Genomic DNA, 20,082 nt, shown 5'->3' with positions numbered 1-20,082 from the left:
AAAGAAATTTCCAAAGAAAATGCTATAAATCTGCCCCCGGTACGCTAGAATCAGTGAGTGGTTGTGCATATGTCCTCCTGACCATTTTGGGAGTTGAATGAAGGGACAGGATGTGCAGTTTTGCTGGAGGCGGTGCCCCCCCCCCCCCCCCCGGGTCCTGATTTAGCTTCGGCGGGATGGGCAAGGCTCCAGATCGTGGCGGCTCCCCGGGACCGCACGGCCGCGAGCTTGTTAGCACCGCCAGGATTGGCCGACTCGCACAACCCCGTGTTCCTCCGTCCCCCTCCACCCTCCTGCTCCTGGCTGCCGTCTGCGGTTCCTCCAAATGGCCGCTTTGGCATTTGAGCAGCCTTTTACACCGCGTTTCATTCGCTGTATGCGGATTTGTCGGTTGCGAAGAGAAACTGGGATGAGGTTTCATCCACCTACTGTGTGGAGATTTCAGAGGTGGAGGTAGATGTTGTCTTTAGCTTGGACAAAGGCAAGCTAAAAGGAATTTTTATGTTTCCTTCCCATATGCATTTAATTGCTAAATATCTTTGGATAAATATGAAAAAAATATTGCTTGATATTTTGGCCATGTGCTTTAACATACTGCTGTTCATACAAAGCTTCACAGATTGTGCAGTCTGAAGTCCTAAACTGAACCCGAAACAAATGCTCTGTAATATTGTTATGGGGACGTGTGTGAGAGATCACTATAAATTCTCTGTTATTTTTAAGCCACCAAGCCCCTAATGAGGGGAAGAGAAAGTCAGTTTATTTGAAATTGACTGTATTTTTTCCAATCATTTCTTTTGCTAAAACCAGCAGGGTTCCATTTCCTCCAAAGCCCGTTCTGCCTGGGATGAGTGAATGAGTGGCTCAGCCTGGCACCGTATGCAAGTGTGGTTCACTCCGCCCTCTGTTTGCCTCCAGCCCTCTGTTTGCCCCTCCCTTCCGTTTGCTCCACCCCATGTTTGCTCCACCCCTCTGCTTGCCACACCCCTCTGTTTTCTCCACCCCTTTGTCTGCCCCACCCCTCTGTTTTCTCCACCCCTTTGTTTGCTCCACCCCTTTGTTTGCTCCACCCCTCAGTCTGCCCCACCCCTCTGTTTGCTCCACCCCATTGTAGGTTCCGCCCCTCTGTTTGCCCCGCCCCTCTGTTTGCTTTGTCCTCTGTTCGCTCTCCTTCTCTCCTGTGAGAGCTCTGCTTTTGTCCTCTTTCGAGTGAGGGGGCTCCGGGACGCGTCAGTATGGGACGTCCTGATTAAAAATGAGCGCGAGGGTCAGCTTTTGACCCAAGTCTCTTCCCTGTCCTTCCCTGCGGAGCCCGGTTTCTAGGTTTCAGGTGTAAGTTGGAGAAACGTTAACGCTGCAGGGGTAGGCGATGGGGCAACTCACTGGAAACAGATCAGTGCATTGGCACTTTGATCTTGTAGAGTGTGGGGCTGTGGCAGAATTTGATTTGTGTTTTTAATCAGCTAAATGATTCCCCTTGTCCAAGTAAAGATGGGACCTGTGCGTTACCTGCCGCACAAATGATTTCATCCTGACATATTACTTTGGTGTTCGCTGCTTTGATCTGGCTGTCATGTTGGAACGGGTAGGGGCTCAATTCGATCGCAGGAGCTCTCTGGACGTGCTCCCTGTGCCCCTCTGGACCTTCAGACAGACCATGCACTTTTCATTGGCTTTTCTCTGCAAACAGGCTTTGATGATGCGGCTAAGCCAGTAACTCCGCTGTACGGCTAGTCTCTGACAAGCATGTCCAAAGCTGAGGCTCATGATGAATTTAATGTGCACCAAGGACCGTTGTCTGAAAGAACACCAAAAAAAGATACGTTATTATATTTTATGACATTTATTTATTCCATCGCAAACTTGTAATGAGAGCCTGGAGTTGATTTAAGTTTTATGGAAAAGCCTTTGAACTTTGTTCTGAAGCCACTCCCCGAATGCCCTGAAGTCGTGTCCGGCTTTCATTGTTGTAACGCACAGCCCGAGTCTTCTTTAAGAGACCGTACTCTTCTGGAGTCCACGTTCAGAGGCCTCTCTCTTAAGACTCAGAAATAAAGAACGCAGCACTGAGCGTTCTCTCTGACTGGAATTAGATTGTGTCCGCCCTGATGCATGGGCTGCCGTGTGCTGGGTACCGCGTTTGCATTCCCGCTTGTTGTTCGTTAGGCTTTAATCACATTACCAGAAAACAGAGGCCACTTTACATGAAGTGACTAATTGGCTGACTTCATATTTCATTCCAAGTGGATGACTGGATCGGGGGGGTGGGGGCAAGCGGGCGGGCGGGCGAGGGGGGGGGGACGCCAAGTGCCTGCCGCGGCCAAGGAGCTCCCCGCAGCGCAATCTCCATTTAATCATGGGGCAGTCGAGCGGCCTGTCGCTAGCGTCGTCCCCGCTAGACCGCCGGGCTCGCCAGGCACCGGCGCACCGGACCCCCGCCGCGACCCTCCCGCCCGTCCGCGAGCACGCCGTCATCGCCACGATGAGCCCGCACGCTTCCAATTAAAAATCGGCAAACCTTATTAGTGACAGTCGATCTGCCCCCCGCTCCCTCCGCGGCTGTCTTAGGGGATACCAGGGTGCCCAGAGCTTTGCCCATAAATCACCGCTGTCATTTCTGGGTAATATTATGTCTCGCACTTCACTGTCATGCCCGGCGTGCTTTAATATAGCAGCGGGGTTGAAGGCTGGAGCATTATGGGAAAAGTGGGCGAAGCGGTGGCCGCATTGTCCAGCAATGGCCACACAAGGCTCTGTAAGTCTTTTGTGTAAAGTTTTTTTTTCTTCTTCTTCCTTTTTATAATTCAAAGGCTTCCTTTGAAGCCTTAAATGCCTATTCACATTTGAGTGCTGGGGAAAAAGGCTTCTTTCTGCCACGGACTGAACATATGGCCTTGTTTTTTTTCTATAATATGACAATAAGCAGGGCTCTCGTGTCTCCATCTGTTAATGAGATGGCTCTGTGTGCAGGCTTGGCCTCTGCGTCTGAACACTGCTCCTTGAAGTTCAGGCTCTGTCATTAGTCATTTGTGACCCAGGACTCCACAGCTGAGCACATTTTGCATTCTTTTAGATTCGGAAAAAAACCATTAAAGACTGCACATAATTAAAGTGTTTCAACAATGTTTTTTACGGATATTTTCTTCTCAGCCTAATTATGGTATAATTACAATTAATGGTTGTATTTAACATTTTTCCACGTGCTTAACTGTATGGCTATGCACACACATGATTTTATATTTCTATAAAGTCTATAATTTCACATTTCTAATGAAGTGTATGGTTATGACCTCTAATTCATATACAATATTTAAACTCACTAGTTGTAAATGTGAGTGTAACAGTTCCTTCTAATTCTAACACTCAGGATGGAATCCACAAAAGGATTGTGATACTTCTATACCCCTTAAACCGTTGCAGGTTTATAGAAATAAAAAATGTAAAAAATATATGTATGATTCACAGTGGGTGGAAAGTGCCTGCAATGCACTACCAGGAAAATAGCAACACAGCACACACAGTCTGGGTCGTGCATATTTAAATTGTGTTGCTATATAAATTTCAGTGCCAGAGTGACTCATTTTTATGCAGATGGCATATAAAAATGAACTTTAAAACTAATAAGTAATGTTACTGAAGCACTTGCACTTGCTCAATATCAAAAGTAGGTGTGATCAGAGTCACTTTATTTGTGCTCCAGTAGTTTACTTGACATCAAGACCTGATTTTGAGTTGACTTTTCCTTATGTGCATACAGTGAGGTCCATATAGCAATGGTTTTGTTAAGATTGATGTGGAAGAACTTGACTAGCCTGCACAGAGCCCTGACTTCAACCCCATCCAACACCATTAGGATCAATTGGAGAGCCAACTACAAGCCAGGCCTAATTGCCCAATCAGTGCCCAACCTCACTAATGCTCTTCTGGCTGAATGGAAGCAAATCCCTGCAGCAATGCTCCAACATCTAGTATAAAGTCAGAAGAATGGAGATGGTTATAGCAGCAATGGGTGGACCAAGTCCATATTAATGCCCATAATTTTGGATGAGATGTTGGATGTCAGGTGTCCACATACCTTTGGCCATGTACTGTAGCTTAGTAGTCACCTAGCCCAGCTCAGAGCATATTAATGGGGAGGGCCGTGCGCCTAGTTTCCAGAAACTCAACTCTTCGGTCTCTCGCTGGGATCTAACGCACAGCGCCAGTCGCTCTGCGTGCCGTTCATAACCAAACCGAGACTTCCGAGTGTGAAAACTAAGCGGCGTCTCGCTGCGTGAAGAGCTGCAGCTTAAAACAGGCGACGGCAGAGGCGCCAGGAGACGAGAAACGTCAGCGCGAGCGCCTTCGTACTCCTCTAATGAGAGAGATCTGTAACAGACAAATATTTGGAGCCGAGTGACACCCTCCCCCCATTAGCGCGCCCGGTTAGCGTATTCCCAGGCGTATAATACCAACGGCATTGCAGTTTGCTCTGCATTTGAAGCGGCTGATCGCATAATTCTTGAATATGACAGTTTTCCCACCGGGCCCAGAGAACACCTTGTGCTATTCATAAAGTAGGCCTCCACTATCAGGCTGGCATTGGATTTATGGTGCCATTAGTATTCGGAATGGAAAATCTGCAGGGGCAAAGCTGGGAGATCTGTGACAAAGCAAAGGATGGGGCACTTAAGGTGCAGAAGCACAACAGTGGTCATTATGTCTGAGAGCAGAGCACTGTTCAGATGTAACAACAGTATGAATTATGTCATACTCTGAGGGACTAATTGTGAAGGGGCGGCTGTGTTTGGGCTCTGCTTCAGATAAAAGAAACCGCGCTATGGTGTGGAATATCTGTCCAAACACTGCTCTTCATCCGTATATGAAGGTATCTGCGGTCACCGTGAATCCCTTCCAATCTGGCGTGATGAAAGACTGCGTTTGACCTTTCTGAAGAGGGGAGTCGAGGCGGAGGATCGATAAAACTCATCTCCCCCTGTGGGTGACGGGAGGCCGGTCGGGGTTGAGGGGGTGACGTTTGTGAGTTTGACAGGGACTCGCCCGGAAAGAGCGTCACGGCGTCTGGGCTGAAAGTACGAAGTGAATTTAGAGCGTAGAGATCCCTGTGCCAGAGCGGCGCTCGTGAATCAGCCCGTTTGCTGGGCAGCCCGGCGCTCAGGACCGGCCTTGGCGAGATGCCGCCTCGGCCCCAGCCATCACTGTCTGGCAGAGTTTGTTTGGCAGCGGTACGTCCGGAGGGCTTTGAGACCCTGAGGAGGTCGAGGAGCGCGAGACGGAGGGGTCGGTAATGAATCCCCGTGAGAGACTGGAGTTGACACGGGCAGCCCCTTAGTTTTTCGCTGCCGTTCCCTCGGTGAGACGATCGATGCCTCCGCCGGTCCCCGGTGGCGGTCTCCGCCCGTCTCCACAGCTCCGCGCCCCAGTGCTCAGCGGGAGCGCTGAGGTGTGAGCAGCGGACGGCACATTCGTCCCGCCGCAAAATGAGACGTTCGGAGAGACAGCCTCCCGGCTGAGGCCAAACGTTTCGAGAACGTCGGGGAACATTGTGGCAGGCTCCCGGCTGAGGCCAAACGTTTCGAGAACGTCGGGGAACATTGTGGCAGCCTCCCGGCTGAGGCCAAACGTTTCGAGAACGTCGGGGAACATTGTGGCAGCCTCCCGGCTGAGGCCAAACGTTTCGAGAACGTCGGGGAACATTGTGGCAGCCTCCCGGCTGAGGCCAAACGTTTCGAGAACGTCGGGGAACATTGTGGCAGCCTCCCGGCTGAGGCCAAACGTTTCGAGAACGTCGGAAAACATTGTGCTTAGTTTCCCCCTTTAGCCGTGCACATAACGATATGGCAAGAATGTGCCCTAAACAGACTTGGAATGTATTGTTTTTCTGTGTAAAAAGGATTCTGGCATCCTGAATGCGATCTTACTGGCAGATAGAACATTAATGGGACTTTACTGGGAAGAAATAGCATGAATGGCCATCTACAATTGAAATTTCTTTTTAAGTTTGAAAAAGAAAAAGAATGATGTTCTAAGATCATAGCCTGGATTGTTCCTTAAAAATAACATAAATAACATTCTGAAAATCAGGCAAATTTGCCTGATGGGAACATTTACTTTAGCTTTCTAGGAATGTTCTAGAAATCAAAAGATTGTTATCAGTAATGGAAAGGAGGATGAAGGAATAAGGGTTAGGCTACATCGTAAGAGTTACGATTTCGTGTCCTGGGGGGACATGGCTGTAGCAACCTTGAGAAAGGTGATTAAACTCTGAATGCTTTGGTGAATGTTGAGCTGAGCATCTGAGATAGTGTGGAAGCAGTTCAAGTGTCCCACGGTAATAAGCCGTTTCTCCTGATTGCTAATCTCCTATTGCTCAGCCTGATTTTCTGCTGACACTTGGGCTTGCTCCAGGTCTGAGAGCGTTGCCCGGTAAAGGTGTTCGCTAGCAGATAGCCGGCGTGGATCGCGCGCGGACACACTGGAGGACCTGTCACTCAGCGGCGTGAAACAGCGATGGACCCCGGGTCCCCTTCGCGCTCCGCAAGGCTGTGATTATCTCCCATCAGGCCGCGGCAAACGCGACCCGCGTAATCTCGCCCCGGCGGTTCGCCGTTACCGCCATCAAAGGCCTAATCGCCTGGAAATGCGTCGGCGCCGGGCGAAGGAGCGGCTTGTTTCGCTAATTAAGGTGTGCTAATGCCGACGCGGCCTCCGGTTCGGACGCGTCCAACCCCCCCCCCCCCCCGCCCCCCGCCCCCCTGCCGCTCGTTCCGAGGGAGAGCGCGTTTACTCTCCCGGCTCGATCCGCTGCTCCGCATGCAAATGAGGCGAGATGGAATCCCCTCGGCAACCGCGGGGCGACGTCTGCGGACGGGCTTGAAGACGGTGAGGAGCGCGGCCCTCCTCCCGGGGGGAGAACAGTGGGGGCGTCGGAGCGCAGAGCGGCCGGAAGCCTCGCGCTACCCCGGGGGGGGGGGGGGGCCTCGCCGTCTCAGCCGTCTGGAGCAGTGCCCGGGCAGGGCCGCTTTACGCAAACGCAGCTCTCAAAGTCAGAGCATGAACGTGTCGGGTACCATAATTAAAACCAAGCTCCAAGGGTGTCTAGATTTGTCTTGTCAAGGCCACCATGTTGGAAAATGTATTTTTTTCCCCCCTCTCCGTGTATCATTTTCAAACACAATTAAATTTGTGCAAACTGGGAAAATATTGAATGATCCTATCGGTATATACATTAATAATATTGTGGTTGGAACCATGGTTAGAACCGTGGAACCATGGTTAGTGTGCCAGAGAAATGATCTAGGTAGATACACTTGGTAAGCGGATTGGTGTGGGTCTGTTCAGTAGGATGTATACTGCCTGCCCTTCAGACTGCCGGCCACACAGGCTACATGTTAAACAGGCACAGCGAGACCTGGGGTGGGCACGGGGGGGATGTAGCTCTGCTAGAGCCCCATTATCTTTACTACCAAAGGCAGCAGGCCACACCGAACGGCAGTAAAGCACTCTGAGACGGGCGTGACAGAGCGCTGCTACAGAAGCTTATTAAGCTGTGATCAATATTTAAAGATGGTCATTTCACGCGCCGGCGGGCATCGGTGGCGGAAGAGGAGCCAGTCACTTAAAGCACTGGTTTCTGGGTAATTACAGCCGCCGCGCACGGGCTCGGGCCTCGCCTGCAGCCGAAACGCGAGAAAGCGCTTCTCCTCCCTCTCTTTTCTTGTCGTTTCACTTCCCCCGCATTCTCCATTAGAGCGTCCGCTCGCCCTGAGGGTGACAGGCTTGCTGTTCAGAGGACAACTGGAGTAGGACTGTGAGCAAATACAAACCATACGAACCCAGGGAAAGGGTTTCTGTTGTCCATTTATAATATGCTTTTTAAGAGCCCAATAGCTTAGCATCTTTGTGCTTGGCATGTTCAGCGTTGAATTCAATATTATTTTGTTATGTGATTCTCATTGATCTAGTGCAAGGTAACCAGTCATTGCAGCTTGACAGGGTCTTAAAGGACTGGCCATATTTCCCTGTAACCCTCATCCTTTTGAATGAGTGTTTGCTTCGACCGATCTTCAGCGAGACTGTTGGGTGCATCATGCCCTTGGCTAGTGGAAAGAAGCTCAGGAAGAAGAAGCCACTACGATGTCGTCTTGTCGTTTATTTGGGGAGCTCAATGGTGTTTGTCAGCCAGGAGAAATGCATCATCTCGGAGTTTCCTGTCGGAACAGAATCTCGCCAACTGGCAACATGAAATGGTTGGAAACTGTAAGAAAAAGCTCTAATGCCAACGTGTGCCACAGCCTATGGATGTGATAAGGTGATGTCAGAAACTAGTTGGATGGTATGCTTCTCACTGTGAGCTCGTTGGTCATGACAGCGCCACACTTGATAATCTGACTCGTCCCTTTGTTTGCTTTAGACAGCACTAATATAGCATCTCATTCACCACGTCCTCACAGGCCACGGAGTATTTGCACTGTCAATATGTGTTCTTCCTTTTCAGGAAACGGGCCTATCTGTGAAGCTCGATTCAGGCTTTTCTCTTTCTATGACCCTTTGCTTCAAGCAGAACTGTTTTATATTTATATGACAGTGGCCAATAATATTAATACGAATAATTGAAGCAATATATATTGGCCTAGACCTTTAAAACACATGCAAATGATGTCTAAAGGGGCCTCTTAGTCATGGATTTAGCTGAAGGAAATCAAGTAGGTCCAGTTTTATTTCTTTCTTTTGTTAATTACTTTTCCCTCACACCCGCATTAACGCTAAATGCACTAACGCGGAGTGTCTTGACAGATGCTCTTATCTGGAGTGACTTGCACAACTTCTATTCTTTTCATGCAGTCCATTTATACAGCTGGGCATTTGCTGAACCAATTCACATTAAGCACCTTGCTCAAGGGTGCAGCCGTGTGCACCTGTGAATTGAACCTATGACCTAGACGTTGAAAGCTCAGTTCTGTAACCATTATGGTGTACTGCCAACCCACAGGCACACGTGTAGGTTTGAGAGTGCACTGCCGGTTTGGGAATCAAACCCCATGCTTTCACTGGGGGAAACACCAGCATTTATCCTTTTCTTTAGGGAGTTCATTTTGATCGCAGAACTCCCAAAATGTGTTTCTGAAGAAATAATGTAGCATTTCTAAGTCAAAGGGAGTATTTTGGCTCTGGAAATGCTCAGCTCTTTTGCATTGATGACTTGATGTGACAGGATAATTTGCGATCAGTGATCTGTGAGTGTCTGAGCTAACCCCCTCAGCTTTATTTTTTTTAATTATTTTTTTGTTCTGCTCTGGAGGACTTTTATATGAGACATTGAGCTCATAAGTGCTTGAATGTGTTACAGACCCTTCCTGGAACACGGACCGGGTTGTTTGGCTTGGCAAAATTCATAAACGTAAATAAATACCGCTTTGAACTGTGAATACCTGTTTCCAAGCATAATATTGAACGGTTCTAAAGTGAGCTCTCTTCAAAGCTTGGTCGTGGAGAGAAATGGCGGTCGTAATCCGGTAGGAACGGTCCTGGTGCGCGGCGGCATGAATGATTAATGCTGTCAGGAATAATCACCTGCCGCTGGCATGGAATGCAGCAGGCATGATGACAGTTAGCAGTGCCTTCCCATCGCAGGTGTGGAAACCCCCTCCCTCCCGTCTCACAACGATGAGGCAGTCTGGTCCAATCAGCAGAGGCATGGCGTCTCTCCTGTGAGCATGAAGCGATTCTGATTGGCTGCAGCTCAAATGCATACCTCCTCACTTGAAGGGTCTAGGCCACAGAGCAGGATGCGATGGCCGTTTTACAACATGAGAACACAAGAGCGCATAATGGCCAGAACAGGCCATTCAGCCCATCTAGTCCCATTTAAAAAAAGGTATCTGCCAACTTCAAGGTGTCTTACAACATAATCCCAGGCACAAAACCCCCGAGGGAGAAGAATGAGGAGCAGAAGAGGCTGGGAGGAGTCTTTGTGTAAAGATGGCGTAGTCGCCAATTAAAGCTCCTGAAAGATTCATTTCCTCAGCTTGCCAGCGCTTCTGGCCTCTGATTGAACTCGCGGTGCGGAGGACAGGCCCTGAATGGGCCCCGTGATGGAGGGCCCGCTGTGGGAGGGCTTGGCTCCACCTTAAGCTCCCTGAGATTTATAAGTTGTTTGATTAAACTTGCTCTCCTGTGAACTCCCCTTTTTTTCTCCCCCCCCACCCCCGGGGGGGCCCAAAAGTGCTGCCGCTCCCCGGTTGTCATGGAAATGCTGGTATTGATGTCATGGATTTCCTTCCCGGCGAGCGCTGGTGGAACCTCCGCGTTCATTGTCCTACCGATTCGTTGTTCACTCCCGTTTGTTTCACTTCATACGATTGTGCGGAAGCGGTGTGTTGCCTTTTAAATATGGCTGCGACCAGAAATGTGTATTAACGTTTTATTTTTGCTGGGGAGAGGGAGAAGCAGGAGGGCTGGAAGCTCACGGACGGGTGAAAATTGGCGAGAGCTATATCAAAGCCAGCGTCTGAAAAAAAAAAAAAACGTATCAAAGAGAAAAGGAAACCTGCTGCTCGAAAGCAATCAAAAAAACATTGGCCTCTGAAATTATGTTTCAGCCTCATTATTTTTAATGTGAAATCCAATACATTTCCTGTTTGTTCGGCAGAGGCGAATCAATCCCCTTTGGTGTCTGGGAGGACGATGCGGCCACTGTGCTGCCTGCAAAATGGAGCTTTGGTTTGTGACAGAAGTCCTTTCAGACGGATGGCATTCAGCCTTTTTACAGGCCTGACTCCCCCGAGAAGGGAGCCTCTTTGTGTAATTATCCGAGCGCTGGTCCAGCTCCAGCGCGCTGGCCCCGCGTCTTTCTCGACGTTATTATTATTATTTTTTTTTTTTAACAACAGTGTCCACTTAATATGATCTGAGTGTTGCAAGATGGCTCTTGTTAAAAAAAAGAGGGACCTATCTTTCAGGAGATTATGTGACGGTTTTATTTGAGCGGTATTGTCCGCGTGCGCTTCAGAACGGCCCAGCGGTGTAATTGCTTCATGAATCCTGCCCCAAAGAGCGTTGGCGGAGAACCTCGCCACGGCAGCGATAAGCCTCTCTCTCTTTTTTATTTTATTTTACACGGTGCTGCTTCGCCGGTTTGTTTTGCAGCCCGCTCGCGGCGTTAGCATTTGGGTACGTGGTTTAGTAGCTCGTTGGTGAGTTGTCGGCGGCGTTGATTCACGCGAGGTGCGCGCTGGAAGGGCCGCTGGGCCAGGATGCTGGGAGGGTGCAGAACAAAAATAAATAAATAAATAAAAATCGGTGCCGGTCTTTCGCAGCTTCCGGTGTGTTTAGCGGACCTAGGAGCACAGGACTGTGTGAACAGTGCTGCAGTCCAGTGTTGTGTGCGGAGGTGTGCAAAGTGACATATGCATCGGTGTTTATCAGTTTGTGCCTACCTGAATTATAAGCGAGTGCAGTAAATATCCCTGTATATTATATACATTATAGCGTGTGTATCTGTTGTAAAGTGAAAACCAAGTAGGGAATATGGTAAACATTAAAAAAAATATCTTGTCATCTCAATAATAAAAAAGGCAACACCCCAATTTATTGCTTGAATGTTGAAATGAGAGCAAATGAAACCGGAACATTCTGCGGTGTTTACTCAGCGCTGCTGGCTGAGAGACTAAACGCCTGAGGTCTAAAAGCAAACAGTAGGGTTGGATGGTGTTACCTCAGAACAGGACAGACCACCAATCAGGAGAGCCGCCTCGTCGCTGGTGCTGCTGATTGGTGCGTTCTCTCAACACTGTCTTGTGCTCATCACCACCAGGCCATCTCTCAGAGGCTCAGGGGCCATCACAGTCCAAAATTACCCTCATTTTTATCTTTTAGCCGGAACATATCGAACCAGTGCTGGGCTTTTATCTTGCTAGCACACCTCCTGAGTGTTTGTGTTTCCCTGAAAGTCTACATCATCGAAATGATCTTCGATAATTGCGAACATCACGAGTTTTTCCACCGACGAAGGGAGAATTATCTCTATATTCTTGACAGTCTGGGGATTTTTTTTCTCTTCCAAATTCCATGTTCAGTTTCAAAGCCTCCCTTTGTGCCTCGTTAGTGGGGGGCAGAAGGAGTTCAGTGTGTGGCTTGGTTTGCATTCTAATTGGTAGTATTTATTGGCGGCCGTATTTTCGTTTGCTCACTGTAGCCGTTGAGGGGGAAGCGCCCAGCTGAGGCTTTTGTGTAATCCATCTTTCTGTGACAGCGCCGCTTCACTTCCAGCAGGTGCAGCCAATCAGGTGTGAAGGGCTCTGCTGGGCGCATCCCATTGGCTGGGAGCCGTTCTCTTGGGTTAGGGCCATTGGATCAATGCAGTGAAAGAAATGTGATTCGTTTAATAATGTTCACCCAAAAGAAACCTGATTTGCATTTTAAGGGAAACTGACATGTTCTTGTGTTAGTGTTTTTGTCCATTTTCCTTTTTCTCCCCCGTTTGCTATTTGACGTTCTCTCGAGCCAGCGTGTCGCTGTGCCACCTGCGCCCGCGTGCCAGGCGAAATAGAGCAGGTGCGCGCGCTGCTCCGCCGCGCTCGCCTGTGAGCCGCCGGCTATTTCACACCTCACCTGCCGCACAGGAGAGCGCCGGCGCCAATCACAGGAAGCCCGCGGGCCCCCCGGCACCTCGCGCAGCGGGAGCGAACGCGCGAGACCCCCGCCGGAAACCAGATTTCTGATTGTCTGGGAGAACGTAGCGCCTGCTGCTCTCCTGCTCGCGGCTGTCTCACCGAGACCCCCCCCCTCCTTTCCCTCCGCAGAGCTCGCCATCGCCCGGCACGAGGTGCGGGAGGTGGAGCAGCGCCACACCATGGACGGCGGCAGGGAGGCGGCGCCGGACGAGGGCGACGACGTGGTCATCATTTACAACCGCGTGCCCAAGACCGCCAGCACCTCCTTCACCAACATCGCCTACGACCTGTGCGGCAAGAACAAGTACCACGTCCTGCACATCAACACCACCAAGAACAACCCCGTGATGTCACTGCAGGACCAGGTGAGAGCCCGCAGCACTGGATCCTCTTTGCTCATTGGTCGGTCTTATTGTAAACAAGTCTGGTTATAAAAGTTCAGCCTCATGTCCTAGCCCTGCCGTACAGGTACTAATACACAGTCATCAAATTCCGTAGCAAGTAGAGGGACTTGCACCGTGCAAATTATTACCCATAATAACTTGCTGCTCAAAAAGGCTGTTTCACATTTCTAATTGAGTAAATTTGATATCCTAATCAAATGTTTGAGATGTTTCCACCTCCCAACTCTCAATTTCATAATTTCATAAATGTAGAAAGTCATCAAAGAAGACATTTGAAAAGGGAGAATCGTAAATGAACATTTAAACATTTGCAGAATTCAATTCTGAGCGTGTGCTGAACTCCGTTCACGGCGTGCGATCAGTGCCGCCGTTACGTTGCGTTTCCTTGTTTTAGTATTCCATTTCATAACCGAGCTGTCATCCTGTCGGGCAGATATCGGGCGCCGGGGGATCGGCTTTCTGGTTGCATCAGTGGAATCTTTTCGCCGCAGCTGACGGCTGTCATTTTCGCGATTGCGTAACGGTGACGGGCCTGACCTTGGCCGATGCCGACGCCGTCGCCGGGGCCCGCGCGCAACGCGGCCGGCCAATCCGGTGTCGCGCTTTGGGAACGACGCTGCCGACAGCCCGTAACTCTAGATCGCAGCCAGATACGATTGGCAGTTGCCTCTTCGTCCTCATGCATAATTCATGCGCTGTAATCATTGCGAGAGTGTCACCGTTTCCAACGTGCTGAAACGATTGTACATTGTACAAAGACGAACATTAAGATAGACAAAGGAAGCAGGCTTGCATTCATCGGAGGAGGCTCGACTTTTGTAGTGGAAAGCAGAAAACAAACAGCACTTAATCTTCCTGTTAAGGGACTCTGTTCTCCTGTCCTGTTGTACCTCTGTGTTCGTGTTCTGGATGGGTTTCTAGATGTAGGTAAGAAGCCTGCATAAGCATTCTGAAGGGCTGAAGGATTTGACAGTGGCTGCTGAATTAGCACTGTTCTCTGCCCTTATCCCTGGGAACCATGCTGTTCCCTGTCTTAATACATTATAAACCTGCAGTTAAGAACAAATAACTTGAGGCTTCAGCAATATGTAGGAAAACAGGATAAATTTGTTTTGCCAGGACTTGGAACGTTATATATTTAGGTCCAGTGCCCATCTGTCTCAATAATGATGCCATATAAATGAGGAGTTTATAATACCCATAATGGATCTGGCTTTATTGAACTGTGAGTGTACTTAGCATGTGTAAACATTCTAAATCTAGAATCTAAAAGTGTTTTTCCTTTTCTTTTTTTTTCAAACAGAACTTGAGCTCTGCCGTTGATAAATTGTTGCCTAAGAATTTGAAAAAATTAACGGTTGCTAAAATCTCAGATAAGGACAAGCTGCATTGTGGATTACTGATACTATCTTTCAGAAGAAATGGTCAGTGTGAATAATAATAATAATAATGATAATAAGAAGGTTAAATCTACTGTCCCGCACTGTGAGTATAAAGAGTTATGACAGTCGATGCAGCATGTGTTGATTCAGGCTCTGAAGGCCTCATTTTTATTCAGTTTAATTGCATTAACTCCTGAGGCATCGCTCTGCATCTGTATTCATGCTGCTGTGAATCAGCGCTCAGACTGTTTGCCCTGGCTGCCGCGAAAGTATCTAATTTCCCTTGTTCTTCCGCAATATCATGTCCGTGTTTTCCGACACGTTGTCTCTGAGTAATGCACCGTGCTTCTCCACTGTGAAGAGAAGACGGCGGCACGGAGCGACCGGACGGCCATTTTCTGAGCTGCCCGGCGACTCCGTCTAAATCGTTCCTTTCTCAGCGTTCGGTTGGTGAGAATTGCACGCGGGGCGGGGGGTGGGGATCGGCCGAGGTGATGTGCGCAGGGGGCGGGGGCGTGGGCGTGGTCATCTCACCGCTCTCCTGTCGTTCCAGGTGCGCTTCGTGCGGAACGTGACGTCCTGGCGGGAGATGAAGCCGGCTTTCTATCACGGGCACGTGGCCTTCCTGGACTTCTCTAAGTGAGTGCCGTTCGCCCGCGCGTGTACACTCTGGCCTCAGACCACCGTGTGGCCTGTCGCAATGAGGAAACGTCTCCCTGGAAAAAAAAAACTGAGCTTGTTTTTCCAGGCTGGACAATGAGTCACCCAGTAGGAGAATTAGGGGACCGTCAGTGATTGTGCTGCGGGTCTACGTAAAATGGTCAATTACACAAAATTACTCTGGAACAACCCAGCTGTTTCCCGGTAGCCATTTTCTGCAGTTGCAAATGATGCTCGCAGTATAAATATGACGGATCCTTGTTTTTGCTGGTAATTGTGTGGCATGAACTAATATTTTGGTGTAGTCATCGCAGAACCCAGCATCTGTGCTTCAAGAACAGGATCCAATACAGATAAAACAATACTGAAGATGGTTTCATTTGCGGCCTATCATTTGCTTGTGTAGAAGCTGCCCTCTTGTGGCTAAAGCCAAGCAGTGCACCAAACACTCCATGGATCCAGTCTGGTTCTTTGCACTTCAACGTTGGTGCGGATGGCATCTAGGGCTATTAAGCAGTTTCTAACGCTTATAGGATTATATTTTACTCTATGGTGCCGCCACTTGGTAGAAAGATTAAAATGCAGTACTCTTCAAGAGCATTGAAAAGTATTTAAGTATTTAATTTGATTGAAATATATTGTTTAGCCCCAAACTATTTTTTCCTTAAATTAGGTACATACTCAGTTGCAACCATAAGCTGTACTCCAGTATGCGTCTCTCTCTGTAAGTGAAGAGATAGACATTAGATCTCCGATTTGTCCTGTCCTCTTTCAGGTTTGGAGTGAAGAGAAAGCCCATCTACATCAATGTGATCAGGGACCCCATAGAGCGCCTGGTGTCTTACTACTACTTCCTGCGCTTCGGGGACGACTACCGGCCGGGCCTGCGGAGGAGGAAGCAGGGGGATAAGAAGGTACTCTCTCTCTCTCTCTCCCGCTCTTTCTCCGGCACCGCGTCCTTCCGCGCACCTCCTTCACTCTCTTCCTCATTCAGGTCTGCCCTTTCAGTGAGAGACGCCATTGAAACGCTACTAGGCACTCGCGCAGGTAGTCTATTCGGCAGCGCTTCAATGAGCTACTTGACACACACGCCACTCGTGTCTTTTATCCGAGGAATGTGACTTACCTTTCCTGAGTGTTGCTTCTTAGCCCCGTTGACGTCTGTAAGCGTTTTGTTTCAGACCTTTGACGGTGGCGTGCTAGCCATCTCCGTGACAGCGTGCGCTGCGTTTCAGCCTTTTCTGTGACAGTGTGTTTTTCATTTTGAATGAATGGATGAATGAATGAATTAATTAATTAATGAATTTGTTTGACAATTTAAAAACAAGATTTCATAAGGCTGCATAGCAGAGAGTAATCCTTTTAGTTTGACCCCTTTTTGTGTCTCTGTGGCGTTTTAACCCTTTCCGTGATTCTGTGTGTTGCTTTAACCCTTTCCGTGATTCTGTGTGTTGCTTTAACCCTTTCCGTGATTCTGTGTGTTGCTTTAACCCTTTCCGTGATTCTGTGTGTTGCTTTAACCCTTTCCGTGATTCTGTGTGTTGCTTTAACCCTTTCCGTGATTCTGTGTGTTGCTTTAACCCTTTCCGTCACTGTGTGTGTTGTGTTTCAGACTTTTGATGAGTGCGTATCAGCGGGAGGATCAGACTGTGCTGCTGAAAAGCTCTGGCTTCAGATTCCCTTCTTCTGTGGTCACTATTCAGAGTGCTGGTGGGTGACTCGCACTCCAACTCCCATCATGCACCTGTGAACTTCTCTCCTGTGAACTTCTTCAGCCAACACAAATACACATATACTCAGCTACTGGGTAGTTTAAATGAATCCCTACCATCCATTTTGACTGCAAATATAAAAGTTATTTCGTATTAATATTATGTATGTTGTTTCTGTTATTATAGGGTTAGGTAATTTTAAAGGCTGAAGAAAAATGCATCAAAAAAAAGACGGCACTGTAGCATAATGATTAGGAAACTGGGCTTTTGCCTCAGGAACTGTACTGTAGGATCGATTCTCAGCAGGGGCACTTCCATTGTACTCCTGAGGAAGGTGCTTAGCCTGACACAGCGGGGGAAAGGGGAAAAATACCCCAAAGATTTCTATCTTTCTTCTCTATTAATACTGCCACTTAAGGTCACTGTGCTAAGTAATGAGTTACAATAGACCCTCAGAGAGCCGGTCATTATGAGCGTAGCATCACACCTGTGGTTTTGTGTGCTGTGCAGTGCGCTCACAGTCTGTGTTTCTCCAGGAACACGGGGAGCCACTGGGCCCTGGAACAGGCCAAGTACAACCTGGTCAACGAGTACCTGCTGGTGGGCGTGACGGAGGAGCTGGAGGACTTTGTGATGATGCTGGAAGCGGCCCTGCCGCGTTACTTTCGGGGTGCCACTGAGCTCTACCGCACAGGTACGACCCTCCAAGCCTCATCCACCCCCCAGACCACGCCCACCCACCCAAAGTTGCCCAACCCACCCACCCAAGGCCCCGCCTCTGAGAGAGATCATTTACATAGCGTCCAAGTTTGCTACATACTGTACATAACCATATACCCAGATGCCAAAACTACTTCTGTAACATTTATATGACTAGGTACTTTTTACTGCACATCGTTAAAATCTTAATACCGAGGCTTTTACATTTTTGAACTGTTGCCCTTAATGAGCTGAGAGGACCAAGATTCATGAGCCTGGCCATTTCGTTTGCAGGGAAGAAATCGCACCTGAGGAAGACGAGCGAGAAGAAGCCGCCCACCAAGGAGTCCATCGCCAAGCTGCAGCAGTCGGACATCTGGAAGATGGAGAACGAGTTCTACGAGTTCGCGCTGGAGCAGTTCCAGTTCGTCCGCGCCCACGCCGTCCGGGAAAAGGACGGCGAGCTCTACCTGCTGGCGCAGAACTTCTTCTACGAGAAGATCTACCCCAAGATGAACTAGCGGCGCGGGGGAGCCCGCAGGAAGGGCCGCGAGCTTCGGCCTAGCGCCGCCGTCTCACACACCGGGGAAAAGAGGAAGAGGAAGGACACATTTCTAAACAAAATGGCGGGCCTGGACATACGGTGCTCAGCAGTCTTCTGAACGGTACTTCTGCGGGCGCCAGTCCCCTCGCCGAACTTCGCTCGACTAGCCGGCCGTCGACCCACAGCGGCCACGGACGCTTCCTGTTACGAACGAGGGCCGGCCAGAGCCTTCGTCCAGAGGCCCGGCCTCACAGCGCCGACGTCTTTCAACCTCGTCACGACCCCCCCCCCCTCCCCTTCTTTCACTGCCAGGTGAAAGGTCATGGACTCTGGGACACTGTTGCAGGGGTGCGGAGGAAAGTCACTGCCGTATATACCCAGCGAGCCACTTCAGCGGTGTACATTTCAAAAGCGCGCTAGATGTGCCCTCTTTCACACTGTTACAAGTCCTGTCCAATCAGAGGGCGTTTTTTTAAAAAGTTATTTTTCTTTTGTTTTTCGGTTTGTTGATTTCTTATGAACATGGTTATCATGATGTCTAGAAAATTTGACACCCGTGTTTTAAATGTGACAAAGGCATTATCAGGCGGTTTAATGAAAGCCCCCGTGTCCCCTAGAGAGGACTACCGTCTTAACAATGCTGTGGAAAAGTCGTACTCGTACTCTCATCGATGGTAAAAACGCATCACGTGACAGACCCAGTCTAGAGTCTGTCACCTTGGTGGTTGTCCAGTTAGTACCAGGGTGATGGATAACGTGTCTGCACTAGGCACAGGCCTGCGTGCACAAGACCTCCATTTTAAGAATTGTGGTATTGTACGTTCATGGGATTTTTGGTTTTCTGCATCTTGTACACTTTTACCTGTAGGAGTATTTTTGCTAGGGTGCTTTGTAATGTGTTTACAAGCATTGTAATTACCGAGATGGAAAAACAGCTGCTGTACATACTGCATATTTTATGTATTTGGACCAAAAGGTTATTAAAAAAAGAAAAAAAAAACTGTTTCATTTCTTTACCCTGTTTAACATGACACCCTCTACCACCATGTCAACTCTGTCTTTACAAGTCATATGAACTGTGGAAATGCTTTGCTCAATGCTGCCCTCCACAGGCAACCGGATTAACCACACTTAAAATGAAAATCCATTGTGCTGCATTCATTCAAGTACTTTATGTCCAATACAGATTCATGTTTAGATGACTCTTATCTGTAATTAGGTGTGTATGCTAAGCCTTTCTGGAAGCATGATCTCCAGAAGCACATTTTTAAGTTTAAAGATCCATCCATACAGTTAAGGTTGAGAAATCTGCAGCCATGGCTGGTATTGCAGAGCCTGAAGGATTTCAGTGTGGGTTCTTCGTACAGCACTCCTTTAAAAACGCAGAGTAGCTGCCCTTCAGTAAAACAGGGTCTTTGGATCTGCTTCCTTGAGGCAGTTTGAAGGAGTTGCATGCTAAATAGTTTTTTTTAATCATCACCAACGCTTTACTGTGTGTGATTGCTTACTGATTACAGCAGTATTGTTCAGTGGTTTTGTCAGAGGTGCACACAGATGCAGCAAAACTGATCCTAACCTACTCACTCATTTTCGTCTTTTCAGATGTGTATGTATACTTTTCACAGTATGTTGTTCAGCAAGTCTTATGAGAACTAAGCATGCGGTCGAAGTGATTCATTACATCTACTCGGCAGACGCTTTGACGTGCAGGAAGTGCATACCAAAAGCTTTGCCTCCCCGTCGGGGAATCGAACCCCGGTCTCCCGCGTGACAGGCGGGGATACTCACCACTATACTAACGAGGAGTGCATACAGGTAGAAAAAGGTGAAAGGAGGTGTTGTAGGTAACTTTTGTGAAACACTGAGCTCGGCAGTTTTCATATGTGGCTTTGCTCATGGTGAAAAGTTGATAACTGGACTCATCTAACATGAAAAAAAACAAGGGATCATTTGCAGCGGTTTAATTTGCCATTAACTGAACAGCAATTTCCACTGAAAAATTTGATA

The 20,082-nt window shown here is 48.6% G+C and overlaps 1 protein-coding gene and 1 non-coding gene across 4 annotated transcripts in view; one reads left to right on the top strand and one right to left on the bottom strand.

Moving 5' to 3' along the window:
• Positions 1–19,075, top strand: part of hs2st1a (heparan sulfate 2-O-sulfotransferase 1a) — a 67,375-nt gene extending 48,300 nt beyond the window's left edge. For all 3 annotated transcript variants that reach the window (XM_035422325.1, XM_035422326.1, XM_035422327.1), the window contains exons 3-8: positions 12,804–13,039; positions 15,014–15,099; positions 15,896–16,034; positions 16,733–16,830; positions 17,369–17,526; positions 17,826–19,075. In XM_035422325.1, the coding sequence (XP_035278216.1) occupies positions 12,804–13,039; positions 15,014–15,099; positions 15,896–16,034; positions 16,733–16,830; positions 17,369–17,526; positions 17,826–18,052 (944 nt within the window). In that variant the 3' untranslated portion in view covers positions 18,053–19,075. The remainder of the gene's footprint in view (positions 1–12,803; positions 13,040–15,013; positions 15,100–15,895; positions 16,035–16,732; positions 16,831–17,368; positions 17,527–17,825) is intronic.
• A 733-nt stretch (positions 19,076–19,808) lies between these two features.
• On the bottom strand, positions 19,809–19,880 carry trnad-guc. The gene has a single exon. It is a non-coding gene; the product is annotated as a tRNA-Asp (tRNA).
• Positions 19,881–20,082: the final 202 nt, after the last annotated feature.

The sequence above is a fragment of the Anguilla anguilla genome, chromosome 6 (assembly GCF_013347855.1).
Source record: "Anguilla anguilla isolate fAngAng1 chromosome 6, fAngAng1.pri, whole genome shotgun sequence".
Classification (NCBI taxonomy): Eukaryota; Metazoa; Chordata; class Actinopteri; order Anguilliformes; family Anguillidae; genus Anguilla; species Anguilla anguilla.
Note: the sequence above shows the minus strand (reverse complement) of the source record. Positions and strands in the feature narration are given on the sequence as shown.